The 24,800-nt window shown below is 41.0% G+C and overlaps 1 protein-coding gene across 1 annotated transcript in view; it reads right to left on the bottom strand.

The window, feature by feature from the left end:
- Nucleotides 1–24,800, bottom strand: part of Trap1 (TNF receptor associated protein 1) — a 550,461-nt gene that overhangs the window by 491,747 nt on the left and 33,914 nt on the right. The window contains exon 2 of the mRNA XM_067144122.2: nucleotides 9,523–9,612. Coding sequence (XP_067000223.1) covers nucleotides 9,523–9,612 — 90 coding nt within the window. The remainder of the gene's footprint in view (nucleotides 1–9,522; nucleotides 9,613–24,800) is intronic.

Below are 24,800 nucleotides of genomic sequence, written 5' to 3' on the forward strand. Positions count from 1 at the left end.
CCCTGCTTAAATTATCATTATTTATAGACGAGTGTGTAACAGACTGTCGAACAGAAATGACAGTAAACACTGTTTTTTTTAAGTATATCTAGTGTAAATTTTGCAAGAAGTGTGTGCCTCTGAGAGGCTGAACTTCAGTAAAAATTTTGGAGCTCAGTCTCCTAGGACGTGAGTGGAGCAAAATACGCTCTTGTAACAGTGTACCTTTAGAGCTACTATGCTCATTCCTTGTAAACTATTGTATCTATGAACTTCTTTATTGTACGGTGCCTGATTTTTGACTTTAAGTCAATGTTATTGTGAGAGCTGACGAGCTCATATTTAACTGTTATTTGTTATTGTTGGTTCAGGTTTTCTAACTACCAAATTTTTAAAAAAGGAAATAAATAACATTTCATAATTTAGTGTTTTAACTTATACTCTGACCTTGTCTCTGTCCACCCATTCACACCAGCACATTCTTACACCTCTCTGGTCCACAGAAACACTGTACTAATAATAATAATAATAATAATAATAATAATAATAATAATAATAATAATAATAATATATTTTATTTTACATTTTATGACCTACATTGGACCACTCTAGTCAATAATACAAAGGATTTCTTGATTTCCTATCAGCCCAATATTTTTTCATTCTGAGAGATGCTGCCTTCCTTTGTTCTGTTGAAAGTGTCGTAGCAGGCGGAGAGGTGATACTCCTACGTGGGGCGTCCCAGGTGGCTGACAGGCGAGTCCCCACCGGCTTGCCGGCGGACTTCAGCGAAAGAAAACGGCTCTTGCGGACCAAACACACAACAACCTCTGTGGTTAACAACCATAGTTGTAAATCGGAGCTTGTTCCACTAAAGGTTCATTACCTTCGATAGTCAATATGGCAAAGCCTTTTAGGAAAATAATTGGGAAGCAACATCAGGGCAATCACAAAAAAGTATGGACTAAAGTGGTCGGAAGAACGTAAACAAGCATTCTCGGAAAGAATGAAAACCTATTGGAACAACAAGAAGAACCCACAGAAGAACTGATTGAGTTATTTGCTTAACGTTTTGCAATATTGGGAGAATTCGCTGCTGCTGCTGCTGCTGCTGCTGCTGCTGCTACTACTACTAAACGTAATAATCATCATCATCATCAGCTATTTGCGCAACATCCTTGCACCAGATCAAGCAACATTCCGATCTTCCCACTCAATGTCAAAGGAGTGGAAATAACGTTTCCAACATACATGGTAAGGTATGAATCTTCCCATCAGTTGAGCACGTTAACCATTTAGCTAAGTGAGTTGAGAATATGTTTATTTATTGGCAGAATAGATTCCATAATTTATGAAGAGTGTATATTTAACTGAACAACTCATGAGGGAGGCTTGTTCGACCACAACAGCCACTCTCTAGGGCCCGTCCAATATTAACATGACCTCGTGTCACAACCACCACTACACTTCACTATCCAGCCTATGGCGGCTGTTTTACCACTAAAACACGGCTGTTGATTCGTTTCAGGAGTCGGAGACAAATTTGGTCATTTCTTTTTCAGTCGGTCGCGTGAAACAAAATGCCAATAGCTATACTTCAATGAAAATGAAGAATGTAAAGTCCTTCGCTATATGGAATAATAATAATAATAATAATAATGTCTCCAGGTGCCTGGGTGCGGTATGAAGTGCAAATATTTTCGGATTGTCTGCCCAGGTAGGTTTCTTCCTGCTGGATCTGCCGCCATAGGCAACCATCCTCTCTGAACAAACTAAGGGGAAACAAAAATGAAAACATTCTTGATTCACCGACTGAATTTGAAAATGAGGTAAAAATAAAACAAAAAATAATTTATTAAGCCGAAATGGAGAAGATCACAACAAAAGGGAACGAAAGTTCCCTCAGTAACAGAATACTTGAAATGTAGATGCGCTTGAATAAACAACTCACACATACGGCGAATGACGAGATCAACGGTATTCGGCGCCACATGAACAAACTGGGAGGGGGGTTAAAGAGTTAAAGAGTGCGTAGATCCTCCATGACCTAGCCTCAGCCTACACAAAACTACGGCCTCTCTCCACGAAGGCCGGAAACAGGACCGCCACATTGTAGCTGTCTTCATAATTGCTCTAAGCATTGAGAATTTGGATATCTAGCCACTCCGATTTCCATGATGCCAATTTACACAGTTTACACGGATCATTAACTAAAAGCTAAAAAGAAAAAGGGAGGGATTCACGCGGGTCATGGGCGCCCGCAGGATCTTTTCCAGGGGGAGGCACATTAACAATTTTCTTGAATATAAAAACCAATATAACGTCAGCAACATTAAATTGTTTACAGAAACTTCCAGTTATAACATATGCTAGATGACTGTCAGTAATTTCAGCTTATGAAATAATCTGGTATGATATTAAACAGTTGAACATCAACATCTTTAGAATTCCAGGGGGGGGGCAAGTGCCCCCCCTTGCGGGCGCCCATGACGCGGGTGGTAATGTAGTAAGCAATTTGACCTATGCCGACGAATTCATCAGTGTTGCCACTTTAGTCATTTTATAGCTAGTTCTAGCTATTTTGAAAACACATTTGCTACAAAATTTTGAGTTTAGCCGTTAGCTACTTTTTTAGCTATAAATTTCGGTGGTATGAGCTCTTTTTTTTGGCTTTCTCCCATTTTAATGCTTTTTTTATATTCACTTTTATAAATAGAATTTAATATATTCACTGCGATTGACACTCGAGACGTACGTATGCTTAACTTACAGGCGGCCTTTGACAAAATGGTACAACGGTTACTAATTGCACAGTTTACTACATTCGAGTTTCAACCCTTCATTGTCAGCACTGCATTACATCATTGGAGGCCATCAACCAGTCCGTCGCTCGGGAAATCCCTGAATTCCATCGGTTAGCTTTCTGACCGTCTGAGAGTCAGAATGAGACAACCTTTAAACCAGTCCATTTGCTTGCTTTGTTTAAATGCAGTTGTGTAAAATGTAGAATTCTTAATCATTTCCAATAGCGGACCATTTATATTGGTATCATTTCTGTGTACTTAAGAATCTCACTTCAGTCAGGAATTGGTCGCAGATATGTTGTTTGAGTCATCAGTCCACAGACTGGTTTGATGCACTCCCATGCCACCCTATCATGTGCTAACCTTTTCATTTCTACATAACTGCTGCATCCTACATCTGTTCTAATCTGCTTGTCATATTCATACCTTGGTCTACCCCTACCGTTCTTACCCCCTACACTTCCCTCAAAAATCAACTGCACAAGTTCTGGGTGTCCTAAGATGTGTCCTATCATTCTATCTCTTCTTCTCGTCAAATTTAGCCACAATGACCTCCTCTCCCCAATCCGATTCAGTATCTCTTTATTCGTGATTCGATCTATCCATCTCACCTTCAGCATTCTTCTGTAACACCACATTTCAAAAGCTACTATTCGCTTGCTTTCTGAGCGAGTTGCAGTTATCGGAAATAAAAACTTCACCCTTATAAAACTTTTGGCCGTTAGTGTGCATTATTTCAGTCGCTAGACCAGTATGAGGAGACCATTTTTTTTTTCAGTAATAATGGCATGAGGCCTCCGAAGAGATCTGATGCAGGGTCTTTCGAGCTGACGCCGTATAGGCGACCTGCGTGTCTGTGAGGCACTCGTCTTCTTCTTCTTCTCCTCCTCCTCAGCTGTTAGGTTAGTGGATGACATGTATGTCTTCCAAGCGTCTTCTTTCTTTAGCCAATAGCTCCAAGTGGCAGTACGTGTATTTTCCTTTAATGCCGTCTATGAATTGAGTTCTTGGTCTTCCTTTGCTCCTCCTTCCTTCCAGCTTCCCTTCAATAAGGGTGGTGCACCAATCAGAAGGACGAACCAAATGACCAACAAAGATATTCTGTCTTTTGTTCAAGGATTCAACCAAAGTGCGTTTCTCACTTACTCTTTTGAGAACATTCTCGTTTGTGACTTTGCAGTCCAAGGTATCTTTAGTATTCGTCTCCAACACCACATCTCAAATGTCCTGAGTTTCAAAACATCTGCTTTTCGCAGGATCCATGTTTCAGAGCCATAGCTTACAATACTCCATATAAAACTTTTCACAAAGCGCTTCCGCAACTCTTAAGTTAACATTCTTGGATGTTAGTAGAGACTTCTTTTTTGAGAAGGCTTCATTCGCCTGTGCAATTCGAGCATTTACTTCCCTCGTACATTTTCCATTAGATGTGATCAGGCTCCCCAGATATTTAAATTCCTTTACTTGGACTAATTTCTCTCCATCCATTAGCACATTGACAGTTTGGTCACCCTCCCTAGTGCATATCATTATCTTGGTTTTCTTTTTGTTTATTCTCATACCGCATCTGCATTGTAGTAATTATAATGCTGAAGACGGCACAAACACCCAGCCCATGAGTTGTCGGAATTAACCAATGAAGGTTAAAATCCCCGACCCGGCTGGAAACAGAACCCGGCACCTCTGGACCAAACGGCAGTACGCTAACCATTTAGCCATGCAGCCGGACATTTTTCAATAATCAGGTGAGTTCATCCAGCCGGTTTTTTTTCAATCTGTAGGTTTAGCCACTTTCAGCTATATTTTTAATACAATTTAGTTACGTTTTGTGTTCGTACGTTTGCAACACTGGACTTGATCTTAATGACAAACTGCATGAAGTCTGCAATCTAATATGTCGGTGCTTGAAAAGAAGTGCTCCACGAACAGTATTATATGAAAATGGGCATTTCAAAGAATAAAGTGATGCCAACAGGTAAGAAATCAAAGAGGACTGAATACCAGGTAGAGAATACGAAAAGGCAACAGGTACGGTAGATCAATACAAGTAGGGCCTATTTAGAGTATTTATTCTCCGAAAATGGAAATATACTATGTGAAACTGAATCAAGGTGCAGCAAAGCTAATGCAGTGAGCTCGTAGTTGTGAATACCGGTGTTCTCTACGAGGGAAGTCGGTCTGTATTTAGACCAACCTTGGTGAAATCTGAATGGAATCAGGATATCTTATTCATGAGCTGAAAGTAACAGACATGAAGACAGCGAGAATGATTGCTGGTAGAAATAGGTGAGAACAATGGTAGAAGGGTACTCGGAATTAAGAGAGAGAACGAAGGGGTGGATTCGGCCATGGAGGGTATGAGAGAGAGAGACCAAGGTGGCGTAAGGTTTAGATTTTAATGATTCAGAGATAATCTCAGTACGTTTGAAAAACGTGTACAACTAAACGAGGCCACCGCGCCAGTTACAAATTAGCCGGTTGTGGAGGTACACAGTTAATTCGCAGAGGCTTGCAGACTGAACGATGAAAGGCATAACAGTCAATAATGAAGAAGTTTGCTGTTTCTGCGTAATAAGTAAATATTTATTGGTCAGACTGAGTAACTCTAACGGTAGAGCGCTGGACTTTCTATTTCAAGCTGGCGGGTTCCATCCTGGCTCAGTCCGATGGTATTTGAAGGTGCTTAAAGACGTCAGCTTCGTGTCGGTAGAATTACCAGCACGTAAAAAAATAATTCCTGCGAACAAAACCCCCAACTGATCGGCGCCTCCAAAAACCGTGAGAGTAGTAAGTAGGAGGTAAAATTAATAATAATACTATAAGTTTATATTAATCAATCAACAATCAATCACCACTGATCTGCATTTAGGGCTGTCGTCCGGGTGGGAGATTCTCTATCAGTCGTTAACTTAGTATTTTTTTTAATTATTTCAAAGAACCTGGACACATATCAAAGAACTCCCTTGTAAATTATTTCAATCCCTAATTACTCTTCCTATAAACGAATACTTGCCCACCTCCGTGGAGTAGTGTTTATTGTGATCAGCTGCCACCCCCGGAGGGTCGGGTTCGATTCCCGGCTCTGCCACGAAATTTGAAAAGTGCTACGAGGGCTGGAACGGTCTCCACTCAGCCTCGGGTGGTCAGCTGAGTAGAGGGGGGTTTGATTCCCACCTCAGCCATCCTTGAAGTGGTTTTCCGTGGTTTCCCTCTTCTCCTCCAGGCAAATGGTGGGATGGTACCTAACTTAAGGCCACGGCCGCTTCCTTCCCTTTCCCTTGCCTATTCCTTTCAATCTTCCCATCCCAGCACAAGTCCCCAGTACAGCATAGCAGGTGAGGCCATCTGGGCAAGGTACCGGTCCTCCGTCCTCAGTTGTATGCCCCCCGACCAAAAGTCTCGTGCTCTAGAACAGTGCTCTTGAGGCGGTAGAGGTGGGATCCCTCGCTGAGTCCGAGGGAAAAACCAACCCTGGGACGGTAAACGGATTAAGAAAGAAAGAAAGAAAGAAAGAAAGAAAGAAAGAAAGAAAGAAAGAAAGAAAGACTTTGAACTTCATTTTCATCTTATAATCTCCTTATTTTAACTAACTCCATTCTAGCTAATTTAATAATGTCATTTCACGCCATCTCTCCAGTGAACGTTCGGAACACACCGCTTAGTCCATCCGCTTGTCTCCTTATTCCTAAGTCTTCCAAACAGGTATAAAATCAATTCCATTTTGCAAAAGCGACAAAAGGAAACGCGTAAGAGTATCGACAGGTGTACCGACAGTACTGAACGGCACACCAACGGTTTTCATCGTATTTCAAATCATTTTTAACGAAGTGCGTGTTGGCAACCTTGTTTATAACGCAAATAAATACATATTGCTAACTACACAGTTTGAACCCATTTGTAAAATGTATGTGACGGAATTGTAAAATAATTAAATTCCTCGCACATGCGCAGTTAGAAAATTCGAACTTAACTTCTGGATATTAATTCTCCGTCCCTTACTCTATGACGTCAGGTATAACGCCATAACTCCTCAATTGCTCTGTAAACATAGTCGGCATATCGTAAATAATGCGCTATTCAATGTGTTACATATCTGGTCAATGAGGAAGAACAAATATTATCACGCAGTAAATTGTTCTTCGGACCCTAGAGTATCATTAAAGAAAAGACTACTGCAGGAAAACAACTGATGGGGAATATGCCACCTGGGCGACAACCCTAAATGCACTTAAGCGGTCAATGAAATATCTAATAGCCTATAAGTAAAATGGCTACGATCGAGTCCCTTGCTCACACCGGATGGGAGTTCGCAACCCAAATTGTCTTTACATCACAAACTTTTTCTGTACGAGACCGAAGTAAACTCGCCGAGGTGCTGCAGCTCTTTTTCAGGCACATCCCAAATGGAGGTGAGCTGCATGTACCATTTTAACCACAGCCCTCCTGCTAATTTTTAAATCTCTGTCAGTACCAGGAATCGAACCCAGACTGCGAGGATGGCAGCTAATAGTGCTAACCGTTACGCTACGAAAGCGGACTGTACTAGACTGAAAGGAGGCGGACTCGAAATAAAATTGAGGAAATAGACAAGAAAGAGCGAGAATAATTGATGATAAAACCAGATAGGAACAACGGCAGCAGTGCAATTGTTATGACGAGATAAAATAAGTTGCAAACGAACTCGACGAACAAAACAGTCTGTTTGAACCTATTTTCGACGGTGAAGTAAAATGTGGCAAATAGAGGTTAATCGCCTCCCTAAGAGAAGAAAGAACTCGTCCAGCAATAAGTCAAGAATACTATGTAAGAGAGACTTTAACCAAGCTCGATAGCCGCAGTCGCTTAAGTGCATCCACTATCCAGTATTCGGGAGATAGGTTCGAATCCCACTGCCGGCAGTCCTGAAAATGGTTTTCCGTGGTTTCCCATTTTCACGCCAGGCAAATGCTGGGGCTGTACCTTCATTAAGGCCACGGCCGCTTCCTTCCCACTCCTAGCCCTTCCCTGTCCCATCGTCGCTATAAGACCTATCTGTGTCGGTGCGACGTAAAACAACTAGCAGAAAAAAAGACCTATCTGTGTCAGTGCGACGTAAAGCAACTAACAAAAAAAAAACTTTAAACTGTATATTTACATTATTCTCAGCACACGCCACGTAAGCCAGGAAGGACACCAGTACTCAATCAGCAACTCATAGGGCGCAGGTAGAATGAGCAACGTCATCCATTTTTATTCCCCCCCACTCGTTTACCGTCAAGGTGGACAGTAAACTATGGTAACCCAGTCTAGAGGGAACTGTATGAAATTGCTGTAAATATTATCATGTTCCTATTCTTTCAGGACAAACAATACTAAATAAGATGTCCAAAGACTAGTGATAGGGGGTGTGAAATTCTGGCATTAACGATATTCGCAAAGTGTATTAAAAAGTAGTTTTATGCATTAAAAATCAAAATCGCTTCACAAAAAGTCGTAAACATCAGTGAATTATCGAGAAATTTATATAAATTAGCGAAATTACCCCATAACTACTACATTTTCAACGAAAAAATGATTTTACGGACAATACGCATGAAACATTACTTACTTTCAGATACAAAAAAGAAATTGTTTTCGTGAACTTTTTTAATGAACTTTTAAACGACTGGCAACTTGTTGAAAAGAGTGTTGTTGGTAATTCTGTCATAGGTATTATTGCTACCATACGTAACGATGCCGGGCTGAGTGGCTAAGACGGTTGAGGCGCTGGCCTTCTGACCCCAACTTGGCAGGTTCAGTCCGGTAGTATCTGAAGCCTCGTGTTAGTAGATTTACTAGCACGTACAAAAACCTCCTGCGGGACTAAATTCCGGCACCTTGGCGTCTCCGAAAACCGTAAAAACAGTTAGTGGAGCGTAAGGCCAATAACATCATCATCAACGCAAGTTATGATCAGCAACAAACGCTCATAAGTAGTTTCCAGCAAGTGACAACATAAACTAACTGTAAAGCTCACGTATTTTTATCAACAACGACCCACTGCAGAACTTTTCTTCTTGGCGATATGGTTGACAACGGTCTGCTAAAGAAAGTATTAAAGAATATCAAGCACTTCAATAGTTTACCAAAGAATGTGCAGGGAAAAAAAGCGATAGTGACTATGTGAATAGTATTCTGACGAGTTTTTCTTCAAAGTCTCTGTAGTCCCTCTGGTTTCCAGTGGCAAATGTCGACAATCAAAGAGTATTCTCTGTACGCAAAAACATTTTATCTGATCATATGGTATATCTATCTTACAAAAGTGTCGAAACCCTGCACATGAATGAAAACAAGGAGCAGATAATAAATTTATGTTCATGATTAGTTTCTGGAAACCTATTGTATTTTAAAATATTCTTAAACACAAATTTCACTGTAGTTGATCCGTGATCCGGACTTAGCTCTCTCTTATGTGCACATATACGTTCGCTTGTCTCCACGTGCATCTCCACTTGACGCTTACAATTAGCTGCTTATATCCTGGGTTTACTACAGTTATTTTTTACCGATGTTTTCAGGGTGCGAAATATGCAAGTTTTTCACAAAATACTCACCAAAATCAAGCCATCTTAAGCACCAGTATAAGGGGAAAATATTCGCCATAAAATCGCACTTTTAACTATTAGATTGCAGGAGGCTCCATGCATATAGCTAATTTATGTTAATAGAAGAACTCTCTCTAAAATGTATGACAAACTGAAGCAGCAAGGAAATGTCTTACCTGTTCCTTTTTCTGTGTTCTTGATGATAGAGTGGTAGTCTGATTCTGGTGCTGCCTGCGTACTCAGCACTCGAGACAAACATCTTACACCTGGAAAAAGAAAGACAGACATAGAGGTTATATCCCGAGCAATGTTAAATAGCAAGGCATGTTCTCTGCACAGCAACACATGTTACCAAGCTCAGAGGGTCGAACGAGCGATGACAGCTCCTTGTGTTCCCATCATCAGAACACCACAAAGTGGCCCAAAGTAAGGCACAAAATTGAAACATTTTACGTAAACTATATCATTGTCTGAACACAATTGAATCGGCGTCCTCTTTAATCCTTTTATTTGCTTCGCAATCGAACAACTAACTCATAAAGGTTTTCGACAACTATGGAAGGAAGCATGGAAGACGAGAGCATAAGTCTCGAGACCCGAGAACTTCTCGATGTATCATGTGCCAGTCGCGTAGGTAAGCAACGATGTGACGTCTTGGTCAACCGGAAGAGTGAGGAAGAGGTTTGATGATCTAATCACAGCGAATAGCACAGACGCATGTGCAAGCAAGAAGAAAGTTAGTATGTCTGTTCTACCCTCAGTCAAACGCATGTGCAAGTAAGAAGAAAGTTAGTATGTCTGTTCTACCCTCAGTCAACCCACGAGGTGGATAACAGAATTGGTCATTTTGTTTCAGCCCGAGCTTTTGATGTATGGTGGTTGGGAGCGATCTGCAACCCACTCGTACTTTGGTGAATGTAATATTGTTTAGCGTACTGATGACTATCATGACAAAATCATGAGCCTGGGAGTATTTCACTAAGTCCCAGAAAACAAAGTGCAAAGTAACATTCTTCTGGAACTATTAGTTTAGCCGGCCCCGTCGTGTGGAGATAGAGTGCCTGCCTCTCACCCGGTGCCCCGGGTTCGATACCAGGCCAGGTCAAGGACATTTTACATGGATCTGAGGACTGGTTCGAGGTTCACTGAGCTCCCTGATTCTTGAGGAGCTATCTGACTGTGAGATAACGGCCCCCGTCTACAAAGTCAACAATAACGGCCTAGAGGATTCGTCGTGTCGACCACACGACACGACACCTCGTAATCTGAAGGTCTTCGGGCAGAACAGCGGTCGTTTGGCAGGTCAAGGCCCTTTGGGACTGGTGCGTCATGGAGGTTTGGAGGGGGAGTTGGAAGTATTAGTTTCGAAAGCAAAAATGCATGAGATTTTTCAAGGCAGTCCAGCATCGGCTAGCAACTCTTCTACTTTGTAACAGTCTGCATTCGAGAGAGGGTGGGTTCGAACCTCATCATCGGCAACCCTGAAGATGTATATTTCAACCATTACTTGCAGACCAAAACAGGTAACCGCAGCCTGTCACCGCCAGGCGTGCACAGCCCTGAGTCGACTGAGGAAAAGAGACTTGAGTCCACGTGCACAGTTTAGAGAGACTTTTCCTCCTTACGACTGGATTTTAATCCTGGGAAAAGTTTGAGATCACACTATTTCCAATCTTCCCATTGTTTTCGGGGTTACCGAGCTTGATAGCTGCAGTCGCTTAATTGCGGCCAGTATCCAGTATTCGGGAGATAGTAGGTTCGAACCCCACTGTCGGCAGCCCTGAAAATGGTTTTCCGTGGTTTCCCATTTTCACACCAGGCAAATGCTGGGGCTGTACCTTAATTAAGGCCACGGTCGCCTCCTTCCTACTCCTAGCCCTTCCCTGTCCCATCGTCGCCATAAGACCTATCTGTGTCAGTGCGACGTAAAACAACTAGCAAAAAAAAAAAAAAAAAGTTTTCGGGGTTATGCATCTCCGTAAGCTAGATGGGAGCAAGTAAGTTAGACCTACACGCACCGGGCGAGTTAGCCGTGCAGTTAGGGGCGCGCAGCTGTGAGCATGAATCCGGAAAATAGTGGGTTCGAACCCCACTGTCGGCAGCCCTGAATATGGTTTTACGTAGTTTCCTATTTTCACACCCGGCAAATGTTGGGGCTGTACCTTAATTAAGGCCACGGCCGCTTCCTTCCAACTCCTAAGCCTTTCCTCCCCCATCGTCGCTATAAGACCTATTTGTGTCGGTGCGACGTAAAGCCAATTGTCAAGAGAAAAATTTAAAAAACCTACAAGTTTGCAGCTAGCCGTCTCGGCTTTCTTATGTTGTACACTAAACCGCTCGGCAAATTGTCCGCCGAAGAAATATTTAATCTCATGCATTCTCGAAGAGCGATGATATTCGCAAAGTGAGGATAGTCGGTGGTCGAAGGATACTTGGAATCATACCACCTGCAAATTATGTTCACCCTGTTTTCAACAAAAGGATTTTGAAAGGATGTATCTTCTGCAAGGCCAATTCTTGTGTGCATAGCCTCTCTTGTGCCCGGTCTCAGACATCTTGGGCTTCTTAGAGTGATTGTCGCTGACTCATTCTTTCTACTTGTTTCGTTTTGCAGTGGGAAGTTTCCGCATAGATACGATCAGTCTACAGATTACAAGAGAACTCCCGTACAGGAAACGAACGACACCTCGCAGTACGTGCTCTCACAGTTGTCTGTTAGGTCATCAGCCCAGAGGCTGGTTGGATCCTCAAATAGCACCACCATAGGTTAAGTGGTTATAAGGAAACCGCAAAAACCAATGACAGCACCAAAATGAGGCGTACTAGGCAAGACGAGGAGTGAGGTAGTTTGCCATTGCTTTCCTCACTGGGCCAGAAAGTGTTATTGCAGCATGACTGACCCTATGAGCAACACCTTTCATAACACTCAGATGCACTAGTCGTGCTCTGAATGTCATTACTCAGCACCACCCATACCCCAGCAGCTTCCATATTGTCACAGCCATGGATGAGACTGGGACTTCGGTGGAAGCTACACTTTACTCTGGCCTGTGCCAAGAGATGGATACAAAAGTACTGTATCCATCAAGAAATGGCAGCAGGCAACCTCTCACAGTTATAGGCCACTGATTTTATTGCACGCACCGAGCTCCAATTTCTGAATTATTGAAGGAAGTATGGTTAACACTTTTTTTAGGATGCACGGACTTGTGGTTTTTTTTACCGAGTACTGAAGCAAAACGACAGATGTATTCTATGACAAAAGATGTAGCGCATTTGGTAAGACAGATTAAGATAAAAATTATTTGCGTAAAACAATCAAACAGAATAAAACCTAGCTTAGAAACTCATCAAAAAACAAACGAAATATTATTTGTAGTTAAATAAAATGTGTTATTTTTCCTTTGAATTATGCTTTCTCTCGATTTTTATTTAAAACTTTGTATTACAAGTGTAAATGTGTAACTACCGGTATTATACTTATTCACAAAAAAAAAAAACCGAACAAAGAAAAGAAGAGAACAAACAGCTCTTTTTCTGGCATAGAAAACGTTTTGTGATCCTTTAAAACAGTTACAAGCTTGGAGAGAGAAATAATATTTACAACACGCTGTGATTCGCACACGTGCGCAGATAGCACAGCACGTTTCATTTTCACTCGAAAGGGGTTATGAGATTCTCGAGATTTAGGCTGGAGTACTCGAGACTCTCGAACGAGATTTCCCATCACTACTAGAAAGGTAGTGGCTGTGGCCTTGAATAAGGTACAGGCCCACATTCACCTGCTTGTTTGCGAAAATGGGAAAGGGAAAACCCAGGGCTGCCGACAGTGAAGCTTCGAAATCTCCATCTCCTGAATGCAAGCTTACAGCTACAGGAAATGACAGCGAAGATAACTGTCTTAAGGAAAAGTACAGTTTAGGCAACCTGCTTTCTTAAACACTAATCAGAAGAGAAAAAGAAAGTGGTTCGATACTCTGAAAAATGAAGGTACCCAAGCTCCCAATCTGATAGCGCCACTCTGACGATAGGCCCACTAGGGAATAACAGGAACACAGTCAGCATAATGTAGACAACTTGCTCAGTGCATGGTCGTCGAGGATGACGTACGTTTCCATACGAAACTTCCATTTTCACAAGACGTTTGGCACGCGACAGAAAAATGTTGTTGAGTTCCCTGATAAATATTGCGTGAAGTTTTGGATATTGCGAATTGTATTTTGATTCAAATTTTCTCCAAAATGTTCTTCATCTGGCGATCAAACATAGGTATCTTTCATCCAAACATTTATATACCAAGGAGCGCAGTGTGGTATAGGGCACCATCGTGTGGTCAAGTTTAACTGTCTTATAAGACGACGTACAGCTCGATACCGACCTCTCTTAAATCTAATCGGAAGTGAAAATGAAGGACTCTCTAGGCATCGAAAACCTGACACCGTCAAAGAGAATGAGTACTGACCAAGGAAGGTCGGATAGAAGAGATTGAAGTGCGGACCCTGGCACACGAACGTGGAAGCAATGCCAGATTCAGGTCTAGTCCCGTGGTCGCCAACCCACGTTCTTGAGATGACAACCCCCGGGGATTCCTCTTTTAATCACCTCTTACGACAGGTAGGGAATACCGTGGATGTATTCTACGGCCACCACTCAAGGGCGATATGCTGATAAAAGACAGAGCAATGTCAGCGTGACTGTTGTAAGGGGCCGTACAACTCGAAATCCGTCTTTTTATTATTTCTAATAAGAAGCGAAAAGGAGAGCGTTCAACCCTTCGAAGATGTTTTTTTCTTTTTTTTTAATTTTCGCAATAACACAATTAAGGTTTTCGGCACCGCAAGGATATGAACATGTTAGGATTGGGAAGGAAGCGGCCGTGGCCTTAATTAAGGTACAGCGCCAGCACTGGTGTGAAAATAGGATACCACGGAAAACCACCTTCAGGACTGTCGACGGTGGATTCGAACACACTATCTCCCGAATGCAACTTCGAAGAATTTAATGCACAGTCAAAAGAAAGGGAAGGGCAACGAATAGCGTAAGACGGAGAATCTGCAGACCTTACAAATCTAATATCGTTCGGAGTCCTGTGGTCGCCTCAAGTTGAGAGACTTTTGAGTCGCTCTTACGACGTGCAATGGAGCTCCACTGTTCTACCTCGTACAGTATGGTTTAAAGTTCAATATTAACGTATTACCCGACAGGCTACAGATATTTAGTAGCTGCTATGCATGAGTGCATTTGATAGGTTTATCTGGCATGTGGGTTGAATGGAAACTGATAGGGGCACATTTGTCAATACCTGCAACACTAAACTGCATTACTGGTTACATTAATAATGCGTCAAATTAACTACTGTTACGGTGTAACGCAATTTACTCTACCCTGTGAACCTATTTTGAACTGGCAATATCGCCGTAGAAAATTTTAATCTTTCTATGTGTCTAAGCGGACGGATTCCCTCGTACTACTACGTGCTTTAGTGATACTCATCGAACTTATTTATAATTCTTATTGTGGACTGATGGCAACGTCTTTGGATTATTGCATTTCTGAATTGTACGGACTGTTTCATTTCTCTTACTATTAGTGCTGCAATCTTCTGCCAGACACCCACAATGAGTTTCCCCTCCCCTAGCGCTCTTCTCCTATCAGAGCGCGGCTACTTCCTCATGGAGCAAACCTCGCCATTTTGTCCCCCGACAGTACGCATTGAGAAGTCATGGCGTGCGGTTGTGTTTATTGGATCCTTAAGATGTTGGCGTCGTGTTGGTGTGAAGACCCCGGCTGAGAGTCTTGAGATGTGGGTTTTAAACCCAAATTACTTTGTTTCCTGCATCGTCCTATTTTGATACCTTTCAACTAATTCTGACCGGGGAAAAGCAAACTCATCAGGAAGCATCTGTAAGTATGTGAGGAACTAGCACATCATGGCTGAGCGTCAGCTTCACCCAAGTAAGTGGCTTCATCATTTGGCAAGTTATATCCTGTGAATATGAAACGGCAAGGAAATTCGTGTGATTCGTGTATTGAAAATTAACTCCTTCAAGGTGGAATTTCGTGAAAATAATTTTTTTGGAAATTACTAAAAGGACGCACGTGTGCTTTATTCTAATAATATTTCAAAATTATTGGTATGTGAGACTACGTAAAAAAGGAAATCCTTTTAAATTAACTATCATTTTCACCCGTTAATGAACTTCATTGATCATGTAAATTCAAAATGTGTCGGGCACTTAATGCCCTTTATACTGCGTGAGGTTCCGCAGAAGCATATAATTCTGGTTTCCTTGGTTTAAAAAGGAAGAACCCTTGCTTCGATTTTTCTAGTATTTTAAACTTTTGTGTCTCCTGATTTTATTTTGTTCCCTGCCTTTGTTGTGCCTTGTACCATGTTTGGTTTGGCGGGCGTATGTTTTCGTTGCCATGGTAACGCTTTGTTTTTTTTGGGAGATGATGGTGATTGTTGCCTGATGGTTTTGCGTGTTTATTGTGGAGCTTGAGTTTACTTAAGAATTTTCGATTTTGGTGGAAGATTTCTTTGCTCCTCACTTGGTCTCTTACGGTTTTCTTCCTTTTCCCCCCTGTTTAACCGTGTGTGTTTTCCGTTCTCTAATCTTATTTGACCCGTCGTAGTTTATTAATTGGGCTAGAGATCTATGCTTCTGCGAAGCCTCCTCTTATTATGAAGGTGCAATGAAACTCGTTGATTGAGTGGCTTTCCCTAGGTTTAATACGTTAGTTTTAATTTCATTTTAGTTAGTCTAACAAACGGGTCCCGTTTTAACCTTCTGTGAGCAATTTAAGTTTTAGTTCAAATCATTTTCTGTTATTATGGTAATATTACCAAGGTGTACTATTTCTAGTGATGGATTTAGTGTCTTTAATTAGTACAACCTTCTGTTTTAAACTAATGATTTCCATCAGTATCATTTTCTGAAAGGACTACGTTTTTTTCAATTTCATCTGTGTATTTTCTATTATTCACTAATTATTTTTTGGAACTACTTAAAATACTTTTATTCCCTCAGATAGGACGATGTTCTTTTGGTTTCATGTTAAGTTTTCATCCTTTAATTAAAAGTTTATTTGATTGAAACCAGTGTCTCCTTTATTATCTATGTGGTTCGGCGCCGAAACAAGGAATTTTTATCCATTTCCTCTGGGTGTTTTATTTGGGGCCTTGCTGGGTAAGTAACTGTTGGATGTTATTTTCCTATCCTTGAGACTGATTTCCTTAATTTGTTTAATAGACTTTGTTTATTTAACACTGGTTTATAGGTAGTACCGACCGGTGTTTGTTTGCTAACTGCTAGTGTAGTGACTTACTGCGCTGGTGGGTTAGTAAAGTGGTAGCAGAGCGTGGTTGTCTTTTTTTCTTGAGGGCACTGCTAACCATTGTCATTCTTTCCCCTTTTTCCCCTGGGTTATTGTACTTGTGATGGCGTTGAAGCACTGGATTATGAAGGTTAACTATGTATGATAATTATATGCATAATTGTGAAAAGAAGTGCAAGTATCTTTCCTAATTCTTTTGAACTCTGTTTCATGTTAATTCATCATGTCCCGAGCGGTGTTGTTTCCATATCATTTGCGGAAAGCTGAACTCCTATATGAGCTCCAGGTTCGTGGCTTGGAGACTGAAGGCACTGCTACTGAATGTGCAGCTCGTTTGTCATCCCATCTCCAGGTTCCGATTGATCTATCTAAGGTAGAAGTTAACAACTCCGGTGAGTCCATTCTTGAGATTAAAAGTAACGTAGAGGAGATTCAATCCTTCAGAAATGAATTTATTGAGGTGACGCCTACCAAGGCCCAAGTAGATCGGCTCAAGGCTAGATCATTCCACTATTGTGGGCGGATTCAAGACCTTTTAACCATTAAACCTGCTGCAGAAAATGTTAGTGAGTTAACACGTTTGTTGTGTCTCGCCTCTAGTATCTCAACTGAGTTAGACCTGATGTTAGCGTGTAGAGAGGTAGAAAAGTTATCTGAGGTTGACAGGCAAGGTCCTTTGTGTACTAACCCTAATAACCATCCTAACCGAGTTGCTTCCAATACTAATGAACAAGAGTCTACCTGTGTTCCTACTTCTGTGTTAGAAAGCCTTATCTCTAGGTTAAACGTTAACCCTTCTCATAATTCCCTTAAGGAACTGTTTAACGGAGTTAAGAATTTTACTGTGAATTCGATCGAAGAAACCTTAAGATTCCTAAGATTCCTCGTAGAAATCAAGGAATCCGCTTGTGTATACTCTGTTGACGATCTGGGTATGTATAGAGCCTTATTTTCCCATTGCGAAGGTATTTTAAAGAGAGAAATTTCTGAGGCTATTTCTCAGAGGTGTAAAATTGATAATTTTCATGAATTAATTCTTGATAAATTTATTCCCTCCTTAGCCCTTCAGAGTCTCATTCCACAGCATTGCTTCAGGACTCAGTACCTTCATGAAAACTTACTAACATACATTGTGGATGTGAAATTCTTTTGTAAGGTGTTCCGAATTACGGTCCCTGAAGAAGAAATGGTGACTCGTATAATAAAAGGGATATCTCCTGCCTATCGGTCTTACCTTTCCCTCACGAGATGTCCTACTAATTTCAGTGAACTTGAGGCCGCGTGTTCCTTTGCAGAAGATGTAAAGCATGGAGACGCGTCCAGATCGGTACACCTACCTCCCCCTATTTATCCCAGTTATCCAGTGGGTCCTAAAACTGGTAATGGTTCTAATCTTAAAGCATGTTTTATATGTGGTTCTGTCGAGCATCTCAGGAATTCTTGCCCTTCCAAGAACAGGAAACTGGATATTTGTTGCTATTTGTGTGGTTCTCGGCAACATTCCAAGAATTCCTGCCCTAACTCCTTCCATAGACGTAGCAAATGACAAAAGGGTAATGGTAAACTATCTGCATTTCAAAATTCTGTGAATTCAAACAATGTGAATGAAGTTCTCTGTCCCCCCGAATGTAATAAAATATATGGGCTCGTTTCTTCCCATGGTGCTTTCACTAAGGTGGAAATAAATAATGAAGCTGTCCTTGCATTGGTGGATTCGGGTAGTATGGTGAATTTGATTGATTTTGATTGGTATAATTGCCTGAAGAGTGCCTGTAAATTTTCTGAATTGCAACCCGTTGGCATTAAATGTGTTGCAGCTAATGGTAACAAATTGGATATTTTAGGAACTGTGAGAGTAAAACTAAGAATAGGAAATTTCACTTGGAAAGTCACCTTCCTAGTGGCATCCCAACTACCCTGCAATGTAATTTTAGGATCTGGATTCTTGTCAAAAACGGGATTAGTCCTTGATCTTCAGGACAAAATGTTCTTTTTTAAATTTTCCCCCTCCTGTAAATTTAAACTGATTGAGAGTTCTAGGGGTACCCTTAATGTCTCTTGTGTATCTGGGTCTGAACCAGATGAAAGTTGTGGTATTGAAAACTTAAAACTTGATCATTTAAGTAAAGAAAAGGCTGAGGTAATCCGTGTTCTCTGCAGTGAATTTCCTGAAGTTTTCACCAGTAAATTAGGGTTAACTAACGTTCTTGAATATGATATCGAACTAACTGATACCAAACCTGTGAGGTCTCCCCCGTATAGACTCTCTCCTCCACGTATGTTGGAATTAAAAAAGATTATTGAGAAGATGCTCGCGGAAGGGGTTATCCGTCCTTCTACCTCTCCATATGCCTCTCCTGTTTTCCTTGTACCCAAGCCCTCTGGTGGCTTCCGTGCTGTTTTGGACTATAGGAAATTAAACCAGAAAGTGGTTCTTCAGTCTATTCCGTTACCTGACCTGCACACCTGCTTTGGGTGGTTTTCTGGGGCAAAGTTTTTCACAGTGCTGGACCTTAACCAGGCCTACTATCAGATTCCTTTATCTAAGCGGTCGATACCTCTTACTGCCTTCATTACTGACTGGAATTTGTATGAATTTCTCCGGCTCCCGTTCGGTTTAAATTCTGGGGCTGGTGTTCTCACTCGTTTGCTTGATTCTATCTTTTCTGATATCAAATTTAAATGCGTTTTTAACTATCTTGATGATGTCCTTATATATTCTAAAACCTTTGAGGAACATGTGACCCATGTTCGGGAAGTTCTTGAGCGCTTGAGGAAAGCTGGCCTCACCGTTAAGCTATCTAAGGTAGCCTTTGCCCAACCGAGTATGTCCTTCCTTGGGCACGTTGTGTCTTCAGACGGAGTTTCCGTTGATCAATCCAGGACACAGGCCATTCGTGAGTTCCAGCCTCCTAAAGATGTCAAAGGCATTGCCCGTTTTGTGGGAATGGTTAACTTTTTCAGAAAATTTATTCCCAATTTCGCTGAGGTAGCCGCTCCTCTCAATCATTTAAGGCGGAAGGATGTGAAGTTCTTCTGGGGTCCTCTTCAACAGGAAGCTTTTGAAAAATTGAAACTTGCTCTGTCGAACGCCCCTGTTTTGGCCATACCTGATTTTTCTAAACGCTTTATTGTTCAGACCGACGCATCTGGAAAGGCTATTGCAGGTGTTCTCCTGCAAGAGTACGAGGATGGACGCAGACCTGTCGCATATGCCTCCCGTGTCCTAACTGATCTTGAGAGTAAATACTCTGTTTACGAGCTGGAGTGTCTTGCAGTCCTATTTGCCCTCGAAAAGTTTCGGCCATTTGTTGAACATGTAAATTTTGACCTGGAGACAGATAATCAGGCTTTGTCGTGGGTTTTGAACCGGCCCAAAAGAACTGGGAGGATCACTCGATGGGCACTTAGAATTTCTGCCTTTAATTTTAAAGTTAAGCATATCAGAGGTACTGATAATGTCATCGCCGATAGTCTAAGCAGAATGTTTGATGGGGAACCTTGTCCTAAGGAAAAATCTGATGTTGTAAATTTTGATGAAAGTAATGTCGTTGGAGTTAGTGCCATCCTTACTAATCTACCTTTACTTTACCATGAATTTGAAGATCATCAGAAATCTGACCCGGAATTAAGTGAGATCATCGACAAAATTAATAATGGAACTCTTGTGAAGCCTTACTCTCTTGTCAAGGGGGTCCTGTGTTGTAAGGGTCGAGGAGACCATAGTTTCAAAATTGTTGTGCCCAAGGTGCTAATACCGACTATCTTCAAGTATTATCACTACTGTCCAATCGGAGGTCATTTAGGTGTGTTCAAGACAAGGCAGAAGATTAGGCAGTTTTTCATTTGGAAAAGGATGGACTGTGACATCAGAAACATGATTAAGTCATGTAAAATTTGTGCCATCAGTAAACCTAGTTTGAACAACCGTGTAGGTTTGTTATCATCCTCACAAGCCTCTCGCCCGATGGAGCGACTATTCATAGACTACGTGGGACCAATGGTTCGATCTTCTCAGGGAAACACTCATATCTTTGTGTGTGTCGATGCGTTCTCACGGTTCACTTGGATCTTGCCTACTAGGTCTACCACTTCTCGGACTACTATTAACTGTCTAAATTATATCTTTGCTTCTTTCGGCCCTCCCAAGTTCCTTGTTTCTGATAATGCCAGTGCTTTCACTAGTCATCTGTTTAAAAGATACCTTTTCGAGTTGTGTATCTCACATGTCACAACCACTCCTTATTATCCAAACCCATCTTATGCTGAAAGAGTAAATAGGAATTTGAAGTCTGCATTGATAGCCTATCATCACCTTAATCAATCTAAGTGGGACTCCTGTTTGCATTGGTTAGCTCATGCTTTCAACTCTGCAATCCATGAGTCTCATGGAAAAACGCCCATGTCCCTAATGTTTTCTTACACTCCATATTCCCCAATGTCAAATGTGCTTGCCATTGATGATCTTTTGCCTGATCTCTCAAAACCACATGATGTTCGCAAGGTTTGGGACGAAGCAAAGAAAAACCTGTCCGTGTCATATGAGAAAGCCAAGAGAAGGTACAATTTGGGTAGGAAATCAACTAGTGTGAAGGTTGGGGATTCAGTCTTCATTAAATGTTATCCCATCAGTAAAGCTGTTAATAAATTTTCTGCCAAACTGGCACCTAGGTATCAAGGTCCTTGCACCGTATTACAATTTCTGTCCCCGGTATCTATGTTAGTGAGTGACCCGGTTGCTAAAAGAATTAGGCGTGTCCATCTATCTCAAATTAAACCTGGTTGATGTACAGTACTGTTCTACTATTTCCCTTCCTTGGGGGTTTCCGTTTTGTCAAGCACCTGGGGTGCTGGAATCAACATACAACTGAGAACTGCATTTCAGTGAGCTAATTAAACTATTAACACGTTACCGTTTATTGTAAGTGTACTTGTCAGTTTCATTTAGGTACATGTTTCTGTGACTTTGGAACCTAAGGTTGTTTTGTTTCTATTTGTTTTGGTATTGCTGATGTTTCAGGTGTGAACATGGTGGTTTGGTGGTGTGTGGAATTTATCACATGTCTATTTCTTGGGGTTTGTTACCGATAAGTTTCCTGAGTTGTACACCTAATATCTTACCTTTTCTGGGTTTAAATTTTTATTTATCATGTCAATTCTGCCTTGGCTGTGAGTAGGATTTGATAATGAATTCTTCGAGACTGCCTTTGGTCATCCTTGATACTCATACTGTAGTATTGCAAAATGTTATGACCGTGTCCTGTTGATATGTATTTAACCTCCTGTGCAGGGTATGAGTTGGTAGCCTTCTGAACCTTTGGTCGCTCATTTTAATTTTGTCACCTGGGTGATCGTTCTAAAATATATAAAAAAAAAAAATTGGTGGAGTTTTAACTATCTGGTGGTTGATTTAATCATGGAATATTTTGTTCGTATCCTTGACTTGTTTCTGGTGTTGGTGATCTTATCATAATTTATCTCTTTGAAATTAGGTTTAATATCTTATTCTGTATCTTATTTGTGGGGTACTATCGACTTTCAATAATAACTGTGCCTGAGTGCCATTTGTTTAAGCTTTGAAGTTTAACACAGTTACTTACCGCTGATCAGTTTCTGCAATCCTTTTGTTTTGGTGAAATCCGTTGGGGTGGTCTGTTAACCTGTGTCGGAGTTGGTAGACCGTTTGCTTCGTGCATGGATCTTGGATCTTTATGGTTTTTCCATCCCTAGCTATTGGTTTCAGTCCCTCTTCATATCAAATGATGCGTTGCCCTTTGATTATTATTCTAAGAACTGACAGTAGTACCTCTATTCTTAGTAATCTCAATTTATTCCTTATTTGGCTTATGGTTTTCCTTTGGTTAAATGTATTATTCCATAGTTTTGAAATTTGGTCCTGTTTTAAAACTACTCTTCCTCTATGGGTGGTATTAGGTTGTCCTTTATGACGTTTATGGATCTTGTTGTATTTTAATCCACGCATTACCGTTATTGCCACACTACTGATATATTTTTTCTTAAATTTACTATCTTCTTGTTGATCTTATCGTTCTGTGCGAGTTGTGGAGTGTATGTTGGGGTGTTATCTGTACCATCTTCCATCTATTGATATTATGTTGGGTAGAGAAGTCAATACATGAACTTGAAGCCTGAGAAGTTATCTTCTTTTACCTTTGTGCTTGGTTTCCTGGTCCTGAATTTGGTGGTGGTGTGGTTTTGCACCATGAATTGGTTAAGATGTTGTGTGGCATGTCGTGGTAGAGGGACCCTGTTATGTGGTCTCTTAGTGCTGGTTAGCATTGGTCCTGTGAGGATTCTGTGAGTCAATATTAGTTGTGTTATTGCACTCTGGGGGGTGTTTAAGCACCTTTGTTTGAACCATTGTGTCTTTGTGAAGATGGAAATTAATTAAGCCGTTTGTGCCTGCAACTCGTATGGTATGTTATGGACTTGGTGAGTGAAAATTGTAATTACCCGCATAACCTATTGCCCTGATGTCATCCTTTTTCCACTTATAATATTGTAAAGTTCAATTTTGTTAATCCTACCTTCTATGGTTGTTTTTCCTTTGGTTAATTTGCTAACATTAGTAGTTATCGTTGATTTGTCTACTTACCGTTCTGCATTCTGGATTGTTGAGCGTGTTATTGTTTACCTGGGTGCTATCTCCTTTTGGAGTCATCCTGCCTATTAATTTGATGATCCCTTAGTGGAATTCATCCTTCTTCTGTATGTTGTCTAGTAAATTATTATCACCCACATCGTTACCTACTATATATGTAATAGTTCCACTCTCCTGTTGGTGGGGAAGAGGTCCTGCTTACTCATGGGCAGCAGTGTGTATCTACGGATATAACCTATTTTTAAACAACCGTGTAGTGGCGAGGTTCCTTGGGCTATCAGTTATGTGCGATGTTGGGTTATTGCCCATCACATCCCCAGTAGTCATCTAATTGAGGTATCTCATTACCTTTTCTGTTTTAATTGGGTGTGCTATTGTGGAAGGTGCTCTAGTTTTTCCTTTTCCAATATGGGTCGGTTATGTGACTCCGTGTTATATCCTCCTGAAGCCTTATCCATCAATTCTTGAATGGTACTTTCATCTGTGCTAGTTTGTTCCTTGCTTAGTGTACCCCCGCGGAATGATTGTCGATGACAAACTGTTGCGCTCCCTACACCTGATAGTACTAGAGGTCACCAACTCATTCTACCTTGGGTTTCCTTTGCTTGGAAAGGCAGTTACCATTAACTCAGTTATGGCTTCACAATGTTTGTGCCCTGGTCGGTAGTTGCTCAACTTGATGTGTCCTTTTGAATAATCTCTTCTTCTGGGTTATGCGAGGTCAATTACTTATGATTTAAAATCTGCCATACCTTATGATCTAGTTAGTTATTTGGGTTGAGTCATGGTGGGTTCTTAAAAATTTATGAACCAGTGGCTCACTGATCTGTAGATCTCAGTCTGTTTAAAAAAAAAAAAAGGGGTTCTTACTCATCTTATCCGTTTGTGGGTGTTTAACTAAAGCTGTGTTTTGGGGGGGATTGTATCTTAGTATATTTCTGGTTTTGAGGATTTTTCTTATAGTGGTAAGGGTTCTCCGGTGGAGCACGTGAATTGATTGTTCTCCTTGTGGCTCCCTGTATAGGTAGAAAACCTTAGTGGATGTCACGTCCATTGTTCTCATTCACCTCCTACGTTTGAGTTTAGTGTACTGAACTATTTGGTACTTTGAGGTAAGTACTGTAAGCTTGACATTTATGTTCCACCCTTGGAGTAGGGTGGGTTAAAATTACCCTTGCTTGTGTCTATCTTTTATGTGTAGTAATCTTGTGATTTTTGGGGTGCTGGTAGATTATTAGGTTCGTACCTACTTAGTTTAACCTAATTTGTTTTCTTGTGTAATTTTGTTTGGTGGGTCAATTGGTATGATTTAGTCTTGAGTCCGCCTGCTACTAAGTTAAGCTATGTGTGATTTATTATTGATTTTATAAATTTTCTTTACTGTATGAATCACCGGACTTGTTTCTCTCCTTGTGATTTTTCCTTTTCCTTTGCTTGTATGATTGACTATTATGTCAAAAGGAAATGGGCGAGATATTGCATTTCTTGATAGTC

This window comes from Anabrus simplex, chromosome 3, assembly GCF_040414725.1.
Source record: "Anabrus simplex isolate iqAnaSimp1 chromosome 3, ASM4041472v1, whole genome shotgun sequence".
NCBI lineage: Eukaryota > Metazoa > Arthropoda > Insecta > Orthoptera > Tettigoniidae > Anabrus > Anabrus simplex.